Raw genomic sequence first — 18,656 nt, 5'->3', positions numbered from 1 at the left:
TATATCTGAAAAATCAGGTAATTGGCATCAAGCAGGGTATTAACTTTTTAGTTAATGACAGATTTATCTGTCATGGCTTCATCTATAAACTGCAAATTGTACTGCCAATTACTTTACCGCCCCAACCCCATACATCAAAGGGTACTGACAGACAATGAACGATGCTTATGAAGTACCGTAGCAAGCACTATTAAAGATGAGAAATGTGCAGTAAATACATCTTAGGACGTCATATTTAAGAATGGGGAGAAAAAATATTAAATCAGTAATCACCACACAACCTGCACTTCCAAAAAGGCTGCATTCAACTTAATGGTTGTATTTCTTTTATTACATAAGGAAAGGAACTAGGGGCTTAAGCGTAGTTACAGTATTAGGACTGACTCAAGGTTTGTCATCTTTTTTAACTTTTGAGGGTTTTAATCTGCAACAGGCCCCGCCTGTAGGGCTGAGGCTCAAAGGAGCGGACAGGAACACTGCGAGCCGGACCACTCGCGTCTTCCTCGCCGCTTTTTTGCCCTGCCCCGTGTCCGGGCGACATCTCCGTGCGCCGCCGCCGGGCACCCACACGGAACACTGAGGGGAGCCAACGCCCCAGCGGCGGCGAGGCAACGGCCGCAACCGCTGCAACGGCCGCTGCCGCACGCCCGCCCCTCGCGGCGAGGGCCAATCAGGTGGCGCGCGGCCCAACGGTCACGGCCGAGCGGGCGGGGCCGCGCGCGGGCGGGGCCTCGCGCGTACGGGGGTCGGGGTCTCGTTGCCCCGCTCCGCCCCCCGCAGGTGATGGCGGTGGTCGGGGTGGTGGCCGGGGTGGTGGCCGCGGCGGCGGCGGCGGCCCTTGGCGCTGGGGAGGTGAGGGGGGCCCTGCCCTGCCGGTGAGGGGCTGGGGGGACACACTCACAAGCACGGCCGTTGGGCGGCCCCCCCGGGCCGGCAGCATGAAGGTGGAGGCGGCGGACCCGTCCGCGATCAACCTGTCGGTGCAGCAGGTGCTGAGCCTCTGGGCACATGGCACCGTCCTGCGCAGCCTCACCGGTAACGGGGGGCAGGTTGGGGTTATTGGGGTTGGGGTGGTTGGGATTGGGGTGGTTGGGTTTTCGGTTAGGATTGTGGTTCTCCTTGTGGGGACTGCTGGTGCCAGGGGATGCTCGGAGCGGGTTGGCCGCGAGGGCTCCTGCGGCTCTGCCAGCGGGTTTATTTTTTATGGGTGGCGTTTGAGGGAAAGCCATTTAAACGAAAAATGAACGCCAGAAGCAGAGACTTGTACTGTTTTGTTGTTATTTTTTTCACCCTGTGCAGTGAGGGAGGTAATAGGGTGGCAGGTGTTTGCTGGCACACAAACTTAATTGTAAGCTTCAGGGGTTCTGCTCTGGAAAGGTGAGGCCAAGCTGTGGAAGGGGCGCTCGAGACGGGTAGTTACAGGAGAGGAGAGCTTTGACAGGAAAAAAAAAATCCCACAGCAGTCCTTTGTACCCCATCTTAGAAGGTATAGAGCAGGGAAGTGTGTCTGTGCGCTACTAGGGAAGGGTGAGTTTCTACCTCTGGACTAGAGATGGCTTTGTGTTGATAGTAGGGATGTTACTGAGTAAATTCCCTGGAAAAATATTGAGCAAAGGGTGTATGTTTCTAATATTTATGAAGAAGTATTGTCATCTTTTCCCTCCCATCTGTGTGAAAGATACGTATAAAAATGTGTAGCGCAGAGGTGGAGTTGAGGTTTGAAGATGTTGCAAACAAAACAATTGTCTTAGGCTTTATGATCTTTCTTGTTAACTTCCAGTTAAAAGTAACTTTTAATAGGTTATACTTTATTAATTTAACCAATAAACTTTTTAAAGTGCATACATTCTGTATCGCAGTTTCTGGTGATTAAATCCTAGAGGTATTATTAGCATGTCCCCACACCAATATAGCTCATTTCCTGAATAGTTATTTTTACATTCTTTCTATAGAAATACTATTTGTACTGTTAAAGGAAGGAGTTAACAATGGATGTAACTTTTCTTTGTGTTAGACATCCTCCAAAGTTTTTCTTATTAGAACATGGTGCAATGCAGACATTTCTTTGAAGTTCAATGCTGAGTGTTAGGTAAGCAAAAATGTTTCTTGGTGCTTTTGCAATATAACAAGAAGTTGCACAAGATATTTCTAATGTCAAATGGTTATTTTTAATTTAAAGAACATGAAAAAATAATTATTCATCGGTGATAATGCTGTAGGAGAGTGTGTTAGTGTCAGTTGTAGATGCAATGTAGTTTTCTGAATTGGTGTTTTAAATACAGATTGTCCTAATAGCCATTATCAGGTATGTGGCATACTCTCATGGACTGTCAAAAATGAATAGCTTTAAGTGGATTTATTCGTTTATATAAGTTAGTGTTCCTGATTATATGTAAGGTGATTTTTTTTTTAGGGTAGTAACTGATGTTAATCAGTAACTGTTGTTAAACTTGCATTAAAACTTTCTAAAATATTTACTGACTGTAGAAGTAATTATTGTTCAAAAACAGATGTTCTGCTTTTCTGTGCTGAAAAGAAAGTCGAAAGTGAAGGAGAAACTTATTCAGAGTACTGGAAAAAATAATAAATGTACATTGTTCCATGAATATTCCTCAAGACTGCTTTGTCTTTATTTTTGGACTTAAAGTTGTGGTTTGGGCTTGGGAGTTAAGTTGTTCAAGCAAGAATTTGTCTTTAGATAAACAGTGTTGATTATGTTTGCACAAAGCTATACAATTTTATCAGCAAAGTTATGTTCTTTATTAAAAAAAATGTATCAACTCTGTTCAATGTTTTGAAATAAAATACGAGCTCCAGCCTGAACCAGGAAGTGTTTGAAACCTCAGTGGTTTAATTTATGTGTGTGATTTTTTTTGTTGTTGTTGTTGTTTTGTTTTTTTTTAATGAGAAGTTGAAGCAATATTTTTTTATACCATAAGTCTGGTTCATGTTCAATACAAAAAGAGAAATCCAGCCTTTCATGTAGGATAATATAGTACAAAGTACCACAAGAGACTGCAGACAACTGAATTCCTGCCATGTGCCCATCATGCTCAGTTATAGCAAGCGCTGTTTGCTGTAGCTGAACCCAGGCCTAATGACTTTTGCTTCATAGCTTCCTGCCTTCGCTTGGGCATGTTACTGTAAATGGTGGGGGTAAGGCTCTGTGACCTGTGAGAGGGGGCTCCTACTTTACCCTATTTTAGCTCCTCCAACAAATCCAAATGGCCCCTTCATGTGCACAGTTATGTACTAAGTGGTAGATCAGGCTTTACTAGAATGAGTTGGCTAATGACTGATTCTGAACTGAAAAATGTCCCTGTGTGAGTGTCAGTTGTAGTAAATATTCATGTTATACGCTACCTCAAGTTTGGGGAACTTTGCAATATTTCTGTCATTTTTGTAAGCAAAGTAGGTGTTTTGTTTATGTCTCGTTAATTGTGTGTTCCAAAGACTGAAGCCTTCTTCTATATTTTTCCTAAGCTTCATCCTGCAATTCTTTGTCCCCTGATTTTCTGGACTATGTTGTCCCCTATCCTGCAACTTCAGGGATTCTAGTCTCTAATTAATTATTTAAATGCTCTTCAGCAAGTTCTTCTCTTCCAATTAATACAGCAAAAATGTTAGCATCTACAAACAACAATTTGACTGTATAGACCTGATAACTTCCAGTGTACCAGTTAATACAGTAACTAAAGAAAGGACCTAGTGATGAAGAAAATACTATGATGTATGAAGAGCCAAGTTAAGTTTGCATGTATAATAAACAAGCATTTCTTAATCTGAGTGTGTTGAGTTCATAAATCTGCAAGGATATTATGTTATGTAGTTTCTTAATTCAAACTTCAGCACGTGCTATCTTGTTGGCTGAAATTTGTATCTTTGTGTTCAGGGTGCAGATACTTAAATTCTGCACAGAGACTTAATTCTGTAGCAAATGGTAGATAGTTACTGGGTGCATAAATCAGGTACATAGATCAGAATCTCAAGACAGGTACTTGGTTTTGGAGCAATCAGTCTTGGTTTATGAAATGTTATAGGCAATCGCTATTCATCTGGCAAGATAAACTAAGGACCAGAGGGAAAGAAATATTGAAGATGGTGGACTAATGACGTACTCACTCCCTGTTTACTGAAGCTGAGTGGCAGTGGGACAACATGTTCATGATGTAGATAATATTCAAAAGTGTTAGCATTTACATACTTTAGCTTTGCATTTTTTTTATTTGCCCAAGATAAAGCTGTTAATGGAATGCAACTTCAAATTTGGTAAGTAAATACAGATGTTATTTTAAACTTTAGAATCCTTGAAGACTTTTTTCTAATCATAAAAGTCTAATCTTTGAGGTTGTATATGCCTACAGTGATATGTTCAAAGTACATGTATAATAGATATAGATAAGGATAATATGAGTTATGTATGATATGTATAATTTATATATGATAGTTATAAATACCTAAATTAACAAAGCAGTACCCAAAGTCTGGAGAGATAGGGCATGAATTGCAAGTGCTTGAGCCCTGCAGCTCTTCTGGGGGGTGGGAGGGAAATTCCACCTGCATAAAGCCAGGATGATCTGTGCTATGCATTGGATGTTGTGGCTTTTGTGGCTTGTAAGCCACCAAGTACTGTATCTCTTCCAGTGCTGCTTTTTTTTTTTTTTTTTTTGTAATTTCATTTTGTTCAGGTAGCTCTATGAGGATGTGACTAAATAACCAAGGGTAGCTTTGTGTTTGGAGCTTTCTGCTAGCTAAAGCTAAATCATTATTATCATACCAGCAAAGTATTCCAATTGTGTAGCTCATATCATCAGAAGAGCAAGTTAATTAGTGTAGTTACACAAATAATGAACTTTTTTGACAGCATGCTTTCTTTGTCAAGGTAATAGCAATTGATCAGGTATGTTTATACTTCTTAGAGTATCAATCTCATATATAGGACATAAGTGTCTGTTGCATCAGCATGCTCTTAAAACACTGCAGTCTCATTTCTGCCTCATTTATAGGTATTAAAAATCTTTCAACTACTGGGTTATGTTCTTGGTCAAGCAAAGCCTTGACCCCTTAGGTTCAGAAGTCCACATTCTTTTTCTTCGTTCCATTGTGGCATCTCTGTGTTATCCCCAACCCATTCTTCTTTCAATGTAGCTCTAGCACAGTATTTTTCCAAGGGCCATTTTTCATCATAATTATGGAGTTAGGTGATGATGAATTTTAGAGAACTTCAAACTCTTACACTCAGAAAAAAACTATGGATTAAGTTCTGTTTTCAGCCTGTTGGGATAAAAACGACTCAAGTTGCTCTCTATGCTCTCTAGCAAGAATGTGTGTAAGGGGAAAAACCATTTAGTCTCTCTGTTCATAACTCTGTCTAGTAACTTGCTAATCAGCTACTTAACAAATTTACACATAAATTGGTGAAAAGTGGATAATCTGCAACGTGTACTTGGAGGTACAGAAATACAAACTCCAAGTAGGTGTTCTGTAAGTAATTTGCCTATTTGCACGATGAAAGACAGTTAACCAGTCCACAACTGCTTGCTGTATCCCTCATCCTGCTGCCTGACTTTTGCATCTAGGAGCCTCACGGGCCTATGCCCTAGCCCTTCTCACATCTAAACAAATGTTTGGTTCCTACTATCATATCCAGGTGAAGCTATGAGGGGTTCCTCCCGCTACCCACCTCCTTTCCAACTGCTCTGAAGTAAATACCTGCGGATTTTAGCATCTATAGTCAGTCTGGCAAAAATGGAAGGTATGAATTATATATAATGAGAAGATATTGGGTTATTGCAGTTGCATGCAACACTACCTGCATTTCTTGCATTGCTGACTTTGCAATACTGTTGAGCTGAAAACCTAAGGCTCTGTGAAGTCATGGTTTATAGCTGGGTTCTTTAAACACTACAGCTGCATTCATGTAGAACAAGAAATATTTCTGGATGTTCTCTAATTGCCTTTTGAATGCACTCAGTATGTATGTCGCTTTAAGGAACGGGAGGGGAAAAGTGTGTGTGAAAGAACTCAATTTTATCCAGCACTTGGGGCTGCCTCTGTTCTACTGTCTTCTGCCTTAAATATAAAGTGCAGCATGATGCTAATTTTCTTTGAGCCCTATTTGGAATCTAAACAAGACCACGATAGTTGATCATTGTGCAGTTATTTTGTCATGTAGAGGGGTTGTGAATATGTTTGGGTTCTTCCATTTGGAGTTAGTCGTTTCATATTTTTCTTCTATGAATACAGTCATCGTAAGAAGTCTTCCTATGACTGCAAATTAATTTCTTTTTTCCACCTGGCAAGGGTCAACAATGACCACAACCACTGATTTCCTAAAAGGCATTGTGGTGCCTCACAGACCCTTCTGAAACTGCAGGAAATAATCTGATCAATAGACCACTGTCATAGCTATGGAGTGTCTGGGAATATTACAGTATGCATTTGGCATGTAATGCTGCTTAAGAACCGAGCATTTTCTTTGTATGTAAATTTGAAGTACCTACTCTGAGTTCGTCACTGTGGTACCAGGTTATCTTGACTTTCATAATATTGCAGGATTGCACTTTCCTTAGGTAGGTGTTTGATCTCTTGTATCTACCTTAGTTGAGAAAGATGAAAGCTTGGGACAAGTCTTGTCCACACGCTGTCCTGTACAGGCCTCTCTTTTACTGTATTTTGCAAATCTGTTTAATGTGGATGGAGAACTTCCATGGACTTGCTTAGAGCTACCCCCAATATATGTGTGTATCCAGACACTCAGAAAGAGAGGTTGTGTCTTGAACTACAGCAGTTAGTAATACCTGTATGTATATTTAATACCTACCTTCCTTGTTGCCCTCCTAAGTGGGTCTTTTGATTCTCCTGATTTAGGGGAGTTCTAAGTCCTATGACATGGATTTGCCTTTTATGCCTGTGTGAAAGGGGAAGGGTTGAGACTACACTCCAAGTACTGCTAAATGAAAAAGTTTGAACTTTTTTTTTTTTTTTTTTTTTTTTGTGCTGTGGGTATGTGTACTCTACAGACTTGGACTAAAAGGACTGCAGTTACTGTGTGGCAACGATTCTTTCTGAGCATCCTTTTACAGTATGCTTTGTTTAATCTGCTGTATTTGTGTATTTTTTTTTTAATTAGCTAATTGGGTCATATTTCTGCTTGAATGACTGTGTGTCAAGGTACAGTTATACAGGCTCACCTGATAAACAGTGTCCTGCTATTGTATGGAAGCTCTATCTTTTTTTTAGGGTGAACTGTGGGAAAAACTAATTACGTTTGGGATTGTGACAGCTGGGAAAATCTCACAGTTTCCTAAATTCTGTGATGATAGAGGCACACAAGATCATCACTGTAGATCACCTTTTAAAAAAAGTGGATATATTTAGGGTTTCACTTTTTTCTGTTCTTAGTTTTTCTTACCCTTTTGAATTATAGTAAATGCCTTTAGAAGATTATCACCAACTAAGGGAGTTCCTTTGATTTTTATGTAGCTTTATTGATGCTATCTGCTCTTTTATTTGAAAGTAATGATCATGTCTGTCATTCTTAGAAATGTTTGTACTCTGCACATTCTCAAGTTCTCCTGTCCTTGCTCAGTGACTAAAATAATAGTGACTACCTGTATCTATAAAAGTGTGTGCTAAGCAATTAGAATAAAGCAGCTGGATGTATTACTACATTTTAATCATTTTTATTTATCTTTTTTTTCCTTTTGAAGCTAATTCAATAGAACACTTAAAGCTCCTGGGTAGATATACTGAAGTCTTTGATCTCATTTTTTGCATTTGATGTTAGCTTGATGTGGTCTCTTACTATAAAAGACAGTTCTTGACTTTTTTTTTCTGGTTCACTTGGTTTCGGATAATTTTTTGTTCTGCAGCTGTATTTGCAAAATCCTAGTAAGAAGTTACAATTACTGTTTTTTTTAAAGAAACCTTTAAAGAATATATGGTGGTCTTTAATCAGTTGTATTATTACAAAAAATGTGCTAGACTTTTTTACAATTTTTTGATGATAATAGTGTTATTTCTTTGATAGACTGCTAGAAGGGAATAGTGTCTTGATCATATGCCAGTGTTTTCACATTGACTGCTTTCACATTGACTGCTTTTAAGACTGAAATGGGTATTGCTTTTCTTTTACTATTGATTACATGCAATGTTTCTAAATCTCTTATAAATTTATTGCCTGCAAAATATTAATCTTTTGACTGCTTTCTTTCAGAGATGTGGTACTGGGTTTTCCTCTGGGCTCTATTCTCCTCTCTCTTTGTCCATGGTGCTGTGGGAGTGTTAATGTTTGTGATGCTGCAGAGGCATAGGCAGGGGAGACTAATCTCTGTCATTGTGGTCAGCATTGGATTTCTGGGTTCTATAACAGGAGCAATGATTACCAGTAAGTCTGTTTTTTTCCTGTGTGTTTTTACTTATTTACTCTAAATTTAAATCAATATTAAAACAAATAAACCTTCTCTTAGTGGTTTGGTAATTGTTTGTTAAGGATTTTGCTTTAGTCATGTAGCAATTCTAATGAAACTGACAGCTGAGTTTCCCCTCCTATCGTGGGTAAAGATAAAAACAATTCCAGAATTGTCAGTGGACAATTGTCTTTCATCTTGTAAATTTTGGGTACCAAGCTGTTCAAATGTGTATGCTTGACAGATAATACTTTTTTGAGACCTGAAAGTGCAGTCCTGTCTTAGTGTGCTTGTGCAGACTTTTTGCCAAAAGTTTTTGATCAAGATTACCTGTTAATACCCTTAAAGACAGCCGTTTTGTTTGGAAATGAAGCTCTGATCCCATTGATTGCAGGACTGACTTCTTGCTCATTTCCTTGAGCCTGCTGGAGGTTTTTAATTTGCGTTTGGATAGGATGTTGCTCTGGTTGGATAGGAGGGAAAAGTGCCATGTAGGTACTGATTTGCAGCAAATAAACTTTTTTTTAAGTGACAATCTGAACTATGCATGCCACTCAGAGAACAGATCAAACGGTTTGGCTTATGGATTTGAAAGACCTTCCCAGTCTTGCGTGGTTATAATGATAATTTCCAATGTATTTGGTGTAGGGAGGAATTATGCCTTTGAGGGTATGGAACTGTAAATTTAGAGGCTGTCATATAGCCATAAACTGTAGGTGAGCAGTGTTGCCTTTCATTCTGTCTTTGAATTGTACAGATTATCAGAGTAGTGGTAACACTTGAGCTTCACTCAAGGGTGTTTTCTAGGAGATTATTTCTTAAAGTTCCTTATACTGAAAGTCATTCTTGCCTGTTAGCTTTCAAGATTAAATAAAAATACAAGTTTCTGAAGAAATATTTCCTTAAGGCTTTCCTCAGAGTGGTTTTAATTGCTGTATATTTCCCAGCCTTGAATTTCCATTGTTTAACAACAGTTCAGCATAATTATACTTTTTTTTCTTCTACGGTAAGGCATATATGGAACCCGTTGAGAACCTTACATTATGAGTTATGCTGACATCAAATTGTTCAATGTATAAAATGGCAGTGGCCCTGTTAGGAGGTCAGCTGTGCATGACTGTTTCTGAAGAATAAAAGATAAATGCATTGCTATATATCCAAGCTGAGACCTTTGCAGTAGTATTCTGCAGTGGGGAAGGATCAGTGTTTGTGAAATGAAATTACTTTGTCTTTTATCTATGCGTAAGAGGAGCAACACAGTTGTGTTTTTAGGCATCCAGTTTTACATGTCAAAACATTTAACAAATAAACAGCAGTATTTATGTGTAAATAATGCATTTCACCTAAGAATTTCTCCAAGATAACACTGTGGACTTTTATTACACTGTTCCCAATGGTTTTGCACAGAACATTGTAACTGGGTTAAATAAAAACGTTGGGGTATTTTTGTTTCTGGACAGCAGTAGGTTCTTTCATCCTGAAAGAAATTCTGTGAGGAGCTTCTGAAGGCCAATTATGGTAATATGATATTAAAGAGCTGGAATGTAAGTTAAGTATTTAGTCTTTTGGATAGGCCAAATCCAATACTTAAGAAATTCAAATATCAAACTGATTTCCATTTGTATTTCCAGTTCTCTGCATCATTTGTGTAGTTGAATGCAATATGGCCTGTTAGATGATGCAAGTTCAATTTTGCTCATCATAGATCTTTCAAACTTTATGGGTCTTTGAGAAAAGACGACAAACTGAGTGAATAGTGGTCAATACTGTCAAAAATAACCCCAGGAATAGATATGTTAGGCAGTTTGAGGTAACAATTTCAGATGCATTTTATCCCAAAGGGTCTGTTCTTCCTCCTCCCTCAATACATACTGTTGGTGATATTCTCATTTCCTCAATGGCAACTTATTGTAGTATATTCTGGCTCTGTACCAATTGTGCTGGGTTATGCGTTACAGGTTGTATTACACACAGTTATTCAACAAATATAAATACATAATTATCAAGCTATAACACTTTAAATGTTTTCAATATTGATGTTTTCCAAAATATCTCAATGTTTTCTTAAGCAAAACAAAAGTGTTTTTTTTAGATGGATTTTGATCACTTCAGCAGACTATTCCCATTAGTGACCAAATGAGCAAAACCAAGAAAGTTCTGTTTTTTTTTTTTTTTTTTTTTTTTTTTTTTTTTTTTTTAAATCTTGGTATTTATTTCAAAAATTGTGGTGGCTCTTCAGTTTTCTTAGAGCTTGCAAAAGCATCTTTGCGTTCTCTAGAAGCATTTAATTGTAGTTAATTGGCTTCTCAGACATTATGAACAAAAAGTTCTAAAATTATTTCAGAATTAAGTGTTGTTGTTGTTGTTTTTTCCTGAAGACCAAAACCCCAAAAGACCCCCCCCCCAAAAAAAAAAAAGCTTTATTCTAAGTGAACTTCTGAGGTATGGATTGAGTAAAATTTTTATCCATGAACACAGCTTTATACAAGACTCTCTTTTTTTTTTTTGGATGAACATTTTGGTGTCTTTATGCTCAGACGTCATTTGAAAAGAAAATGTTCTTCATCATTAGCCTGGTATTTTTGACTGGTAGCAAAGAGTACCTTTCTCAGGCACTTGTTTCAAGTCAACACAACTATTTGCTTGGTGTGTGACTTTTGCTCTTTATAAGCATGTGATAAATTCAGAATGTAAAAGACAGTGGGAGGGAGTTAGGAGCAACTAGCTTTGTTTACAATGCAGTATTTTGTTGTTGGCTTATCTTGATCATGTGATGTTATACAAATGGGAATCTGCGCACATCTACAAGAAAAATGATGTCTTAATTTGATATGACTCAAAATCTAATTATATCTGTAGAGATTTCTTCCCATACACATTCATGGATGATTCATTTGATCTTTTTCATGTTTTGTTTGATTTTTCTGAACAATTGTTATCAGATTAGTAGTTTAAATCAAATTTAAACTGACTCAGTTTGACTTGTTATTTAACTGAAATATTAAATGAAGCTGATGGGAATTTTTAGTTGTTTTGTAGACTCCAGCAATCTTATTGTTGTCTTCTCCCTCCTTATGCAAGCACAATTAAACCAAACTTTTTTTTTTTTTCTAATGTTTTTTTTTCTAATTTTTCAAATTAGCAGAAAGCAAATACGAAAGAAAAAAATATTAAATTTGAAGACATGGGGGAAAGGGAAATGGCAAGATTAACTTTCACAACATAAGCTTGATTTGAAAAAAAAAAAAAAAAAAAAGTGAATCTGATTCAATTGGGAAAATCATCCCTGAAGGCTTTTCATAAAACTAGAAAAAGTCAAGCAAGGCTAAATAGTTGCATAATGCCATGAAGTAACACAGTGTTTGGTAATATTCTAGAAATAGCTGATGCATAAGCACAGTAAATTATTTGTCATATATTTCAGCCTTGGGTTTACATCTGTAATTTGATGGTTGTTTTTCCTGTGATTCTTAGGTGCTGCAGTAGCTGGAATTTACAGAGTAGCAGGAAAGAATATGGCTCCCTTAGAAGCTCTTGTCTTTGGTGTTGGACAGACAGTACTGACGTTAATTATCTCATTTTCAAGGATTCTTGCAACGCTCTGAGGCTTATGTAAAAAGAATTTCAACTAGCCTAAAGAAATTTCTGATCTGAAGAGAAGCTTCCAGGATGTGGATTCAGCAGCTTATGAACTCGAATGCTAGTGCAAGAGAAAGGAAGCGATGTGGAACATGCACTACAAATCTGGATGTTCAGTCCAGTGAACAGACTGTCCTCTAGCGTCTGAACTCTTGTACTTCTGCATTGTGCCTTATGTGACTCAGTCATAGGCAAGGTGCAATTCCTGTGTGCAAAGTTGAGATAAAGCACCTTGAGTAGCTGCCAGTCAGGGTAATGCGTGATGATAGGATCATTGTTCTTATCAGTGTTTTAATAAAAATAAAGGGACACTCCTGAAAATTGCTTTATGTGCCAAACTTGAAGTGTAGTTCTTAACTGTTGGTTGGGTAAGCTTTTTTGAAATTGTAGATATAAAAGAACGCTGTGGTTATACACTGCGTTTGACTTCAGGGGGAATAGTAAGATAACTGATTTTTGTACTAACATAATCTCTTTGAATGCTGAATATTCTTACTCAGCATTAAAAACAACAGTTAGGTCCAATTTAAGTGATAGACAAATGTTTATGGGATTTAAGAAGTACAACTTTACCAATCCTGATGTAATTAGCATGATCTCAGAATGAATTGTCAATTTACTGAAGATCATCACATCATTTTTTCATGGTTTTGATTCTTCGGACAACCTTAGTTTAAGGAGACTGTGTGAGAAAGAAGTATAATCTGTTGTGTATGTACATATGAATCTTAAACTAATGCATTTCTTTAAATTAGTTTGTCTGAAACATACAGATGGTTACCAGCCTTTCTGAAAACCTTAGAAAAGCTACTTGCTGCAAGTAAGCTCCCTTTAAGTACTGATAGGACTATTAACTCTATACATACTCTTTAAAGAACAAATGTAATACAGACTTTGAGAGTATACCTATGATGAAAATGGAAAGGGTTTAAAAAAAGCCCAAGTCTTCTATTGAACAGAAGTGTTAAGTTTGCTTAATAAAACACTTATCTTACCTTGGAAATTTGGAAGTGGGGCAGCACTAGTGTATTTACTACCTTGTTTCTGAATACTTTGTATCCTTGGAAGGGTTAAGATACCTGGAATTTTCAAATACGTAACTTTCAGTAGAGTTTGTGCATTTCTAGTTTAAAGGGAACAACGGTGTTGTGCATGTGAGGTGTCTTAAGTGTGAATGTTTGGAGTGAATAGAAATTTTAATGTTGTTTACGAAGTGCAAAATTTAAAGGGCACGAAGTTCTGTATGAGGAATAAGACATCTTTGACATGCTTATTCAACTGAATGCTTTTCAGCAGTTGACTATTAATACTGACAAGAAGAATAAATTGCCCAAAGGTTTTGCTTTTAAGATGTCAAAAAGACGCAGTGTTGTTGAAATCACTGGCATCTGCTGTACAGCTAAAAGAATAGGGTTAAAATACAATTTACAATCCAGCTTTATTGCTTAGCACTTCAAAACAGTATAATGAATTAACCTGCTTGCTGTTATTTTCTTCCACATAAACCATTATTTTTTTTAAAGTGCTAAGGATGCTAATATTTTTTTCTTTCAAAGTATTTTAGTTTTTTTGAAAATGTACAGAGTTACAGGCTATGAAGGGAACAATGTAAAATGCAGGTTTATAAACGTTCTCAGTGTTATACTTTTAGCTTTGAATCACTTCAAAATGCTGTGGAACACCTATATTTTCCTTACTTTGATTTCAAAACTTACTTTTCATGGCTTTATTTTTTTTACTTTCTGCTGATACTTTTTGGCATAACAATCATAGCACTTTAATAGACAATTAAGTTATTGCATCTGTCAAAATGCATTTTAAACTTCTCTCCATTGTCCTATGATATGAGAACTGGTTTCACATATTTAATTCAAATGAAGTAATAAAATAATGATATTTCTCTTAATGTGCCTTGTAACACGTATTTTTAGGGGAGAAGATTTTAAAAAGTTGCTATCTCTTCATTGTTCATTTTTAGGTATTATGAATCAACTTGGTTATTTGATATGGCTCATCCAACAGACATTAAAGTGTTTGTGTTTGACAACTTAGAAATACTTGTCTGGATCAAAAACAACCCTCTCACAAAGCATTGCATTCAGTAATTTAAAATGTCTTGTGGCTTTACCTCACCCTGAATCTTGTTCCTAGTCTCCAAATTACGTTGAGCATCTTGATTCTTATTGTATGGGGGTTTTATGCTATCACTGTTCAAAGGCCTGTTTTATTTCACTGACTTAAACTCTTATCAGACCAATACTAACTTAAGAAATGTATGTAACTAATAAAATTTTATTGATGAACTTCATTCTTCATTTTAATTTTAGTGCCAATGAATTTTTTGCCATTCTAACCTTCCTCCTCTGACAAGGAGGTATCTTTGCAGATGTTGAATAACCTTCCTCCAAATAATTTTTATTGCATATATCACTGTAATTGCTTTTAAAGTGGTTAGGGGCTTATTTGTCTCTGCTTTATATGACATTGTCTAGCAACAATGAACAGGCAGTTAATGTAGTACCTAGCTGATGTTACATACGAAGATTTTAACTGTCTTGTGAGGGATAAATGAGGATGACCACTTTGTCTATGAAATGTTCCTTGATCATGGCATGAATTTAATGAATAATAATTCCAGTAGAGAAAAAAAATGCAAGTGGCCTTACATCTCTGACACTTGGAGGCTTCATTCCACATCCTTAGGAACAGCATTGTTAAACTTGTAAGAGGTGCTCTATTCAAAGCACAGTGTGTGTATATATGCTATGTATATAAATACATGTATGAATTATGTTTTGGAGGTGTATTCTGTACTTTACAGAAAGTAACAATTGAAATAATTTGCCCAATAAAAAAAAAAAAAAAAAAAAAAAAAACTTAGGATAACCTAGTTTTTTTTTTCATCATTACTAGGCTACAGAAATATCTTGTGTGTGAATAGCATGGATGGTACTCTGCTTTGCTTTGGACTATAAAGCAGTGTGCAGATGTCTACCCAGAATCTTTTAGAGCTATCTTTAAATAGCTCTACATGTTTCTGCATTGTATCACTAAGCACATTCTGTGCCTTGTTAATAATTAATTTACAGTAGAGAACAAATACATCAACACAGCTTTAATCTTTGGAGGAGGCAGGAATACTGAATATACTGTTTAATGTGAAGATGTTTCTGTTGCTTTGTTAGAAGCTGCTAAAGATTTATGCATTCCACACAATTCTGACTTACTGATACAACCAAAAATCTTGTTTTCAGAAAATTTTCCAAATAGTTGTTTTTTTTTATTATTATTTATGGGTAGTTACAAGTTTATGAAAGTAATCTGTGTACTATAACTAATGGTGTAATTTGAGGTTTGCTATTCCGTTTCTTAAATAAACCAATAATTTAACCATTTATGAATAAGCAATGTGGACCAAAGACAGGACTCCTGATTTTGTTACTTGTAGCTTTCTCTTTTTAAAGTGCAATGTTTTTACTATTCTGAAGAAAGTAATACTGAAGAAGGAATACCAATACTTATTTTGGTTACAGTTTATTTGAATTGTGTTGGGGGATACTATATGTAATGCCATTGGAGAGGAAGCTGGAGTCAAAGCTCTAATACCTGTAAGAATTGATTTCATTGTTTTCTGTTTTATGTATTTCATTTACTAAGCAGATACTAATAATGCTTATCTTTCATTGTCTTACTGAGTCGCATGGTTTTGTATATGGTCATTCATAATCACACGTCTAATTCCATGGAATAAATTAATTTTCTTCTTCAGACACAACAGCATTCCTAGATGTAACTGAGTGTGGATGAATCAGTTTAGACCAAAAAGAAGTATGAATCTTAACAAGGTTCTAGAAGAACAATTGTGAACCTGATGAGATTATTTTTAGTTACTTTTCTCTTTCTGGAAATATACCTTTTCATTGTTTGTATATCAGCTATGGGAAAAATGCAGAGACTGGTCAATAGAATGAAAATTGCAACCTTATCTCATACCAAGCAATTTGAGATACAAACAAAATTGAGAAATTTATTTTAAATTATAATGGAATGCTACATATTTATGAGAAATAAATGCAACTATGAGGAATGAATTGTTTCCTAGAGACTAAGCACTTTCCCATGTTTTTCTGCACCCCTTATTACAAGTGAGAACCATTAAATTGACTAGTTTTTATTTTTTACAGAAATGGTTTGGTTGATTTTTACTTCTTTCCTGATTTGTGCCTGTGGTACCACAAGCATGAGAAACAGTATAATAGGCTATTTCTAGTAATTTGGTGGTTTGAGAGTTTTACATACAGTGCATGCTTGTGTCCATGGAAATTTTAAAAATTCACTGAAATAATATAAGACTCCAGGTAAACTTTTTTTATTTCTATCCTCTTGTCAGAGGGGCTGGGAAGCAGTTTGGGATGTTCCTCACATAAACTTGTTATTCAGCATGCTAGCGAACATGCAGAGTTCACGGTTATGTATTTGCTGAGTCTTGGGTGACTAATAGCTTTGAGTAAAAGAATGGAAGTCCTATGGGTACTGGAATAAAAATAACACCTGAGCCAGTAGCCCCACTCTACCCTAGCCAGTCACTAGTTGCCTGTGCAAAACAGAAGCTAATTGAATTGGCAGGAGAGAGATTGGGTAAGAAATCCACTTCTGAGCAATTGAGGGCATGGTGAACTTCTATCTTTGGAGCAATGAGAACTACTATAGCTGGTAGTCATAAATTGGGAAAACATGCAAAAGATGCTCACTTTGTCTATGTTCGTTCCTTCGGTGTTTAATGTGTCTTAGTATGTTAGCAGCTGAAAAGAAATAGCATGTTCCACCAGCTTTCACGAGAGGTCAGAGTCCGATATGTCTGAAAATAACAGCTAACATGAAACGTTCTCGGTTATTCCATGAAGCCAGTATGATAGAAATTTTCATATCAGCTTGCCAGCTACTACTGTGAAGTGTCTTTTATTTGTGTAACTCATAGCTCTGGCAGATGAAATTAATGATGAGGCACTTAAGTAGGTGAAGTAAATCTTGGCTCATTCTCATAACTTTTCTCATAACTGATTGTGTTACCTAGAAGAAACAAACATTTTAAGTTTATTCAGTTTATTAAGATGTTCTTCATTTCAGATAAAGTAAATCAACTCATCAATCCAGTTTTATCAAAATCCATTTTCTTTACTGCTGGTCATGGTTTAGCTTTATGTTTTAAAGCTAATCTATCAAATCCTGCTGTCTGCACCATTAAATCTCCTGACTTAAAAGTTCATGTTGCCAAAATAAACAGTCATAGGTAGAAGATGGTGTAAGCTGTTTGTGCCAGCAATATTTGTCAAAAATTGCTGACTTTGCTAGCATGTATACCATATTATAAGGTATGCTGCTGAGATCAGCAATTGGAAAAAATCAAACTTTAAATTCAAAATCAAACCAAAAATTTGAAAAATTCAATTTGAAAAATACAACACATGCAAAAGGCTAGAACATAACTTTATTTGAACTGTCACCAGAATTTAACATATATATGCATAAATACATATAGGCAGAATACCTCTTGAATGTTTCTTTTTTTTAATATCTAGACTGGAAGCAGCCCAAAATGGAAATGGCTGTTTAAATCCTCAGCTGTTGTTTCAGAAAGATAGTGTTCTTTGTGTACAGGTGAATTTAACACAGCTGAAAAAATGCATTGGATTAAAAGTCAATTTTTGTAGCCTATAAGTTCAGTGAGAAGTATTGTACTCACAGCAAGGAAGTCTTCGGCTAGGTGACACTTTGTGTACTTAACTGTACGTACTTTGATTAAAAAAAAAAAAAAGTTTGTCATAGAAGGTAGACTTTAATCTGAGTACATACCATTTGATAAGTGAAAGTAAGAAAGATTGTGTGCTGATACCAAGCTGTTTCCTCTGACTTGTGCCCGGAGTTACACTTGAAAACAGTTTGTGCATTAAGTTTAAATGTAATGACCAAGATGTCTTGTTAGCGTAGCAGACACATAACCACAACGTGATTATATGAAGGTGCTTTATTCAGCGCTGGAAACCAGGGGCAGGCGCCCAAATCTGGCTTCGAGTCCTGTTACATCCCAATCGCTATTTATATCCTACAGATTACATATTCATTAGTATTCATTAATATTTACATCAGCCTCGCTTCGTATGCTAATTATCTCTCCTCCCATTCACACATGCGTGGTGCTCTCTGGTGGTCGTCCCGGGGTCGTCCAGATGAAGTAAGGAGTCATCCTCAGGGTTAAACTTTTCACCTCTTCTCCTTGGCACATGCTCCTTTTCAGTTCTTGACTTTAATTAGTTCTTGGCTTCAGTCCTAACCCACCTTATCCATCTTATCTTCCTAACAAGGCTCAAGTTGCTCCTGTTCTATCTCTCAAGGCCCGTCTTGTCTCTGCTCCATCCTTCTATCATTTATTTATGCTTTCCTTTATTATATACACGATAATATTTGGCTATGAATCTCCCATCCCATTACCAAGAATTGTTTCTTAACCCTAACAGTCTCAAGTCTGCAGTGATGTACAATTTTACTCTGAAGTCTAGTAAATGTAGAGAAGCTTTTTCTTTCAGGAACACGCTTTTTCTCCCATGC

The 18,656-nt window shown here is 36.6% G+C and overlaps 1 protein-coding gene across 1 annotated transcript; it reads left to right on the top strand.

Moving 5' to 3' along the window:
* The first annotated feature begins 754 nt into the window (after positions 1–754).
* Positions 755–15,308, top strand: TMEM170B (transmembrane protein 170B). The gene is made up of 4 exons (XM_035318356.1): positions 755–797; positions 828–1,035; positions 8,219–8,389; positions 11,886–15,308. Exons 2-4 carry the CDS (start codon positions 939–941, stop codon positions 12,014–12,016), a joined length of 399 nt encoding a protein of 132 aa, XP_035174247.1. The 5' UTR covers positions 755–797; positions 828–938; the 3' UTR covers positions 12,017–15,308.
* Positions 15,309–18,656: the final 3,348 nt, after the last annotated feature.

The sequence above is a fragment of the Oxyura jamaicensis genome, chromosome 2 (assembly GCF_011077185.1).
Source record: "Oxyura jamaicensis isolate SHBP4307 breed ruddy duck chromosome 2, BPBGC_Ojam_1.0, whole genome shotgun sequence".
Classification (NCBI taxonomy): Eukaryota; Metazoa; Chordata; class Aves; order Anseriformes; family Anatidae; genus Oxyura; species Oxyura jamaicensis.
This window is presented reverse-complemented; position numbering and strand designations above follow the sequence as displayed.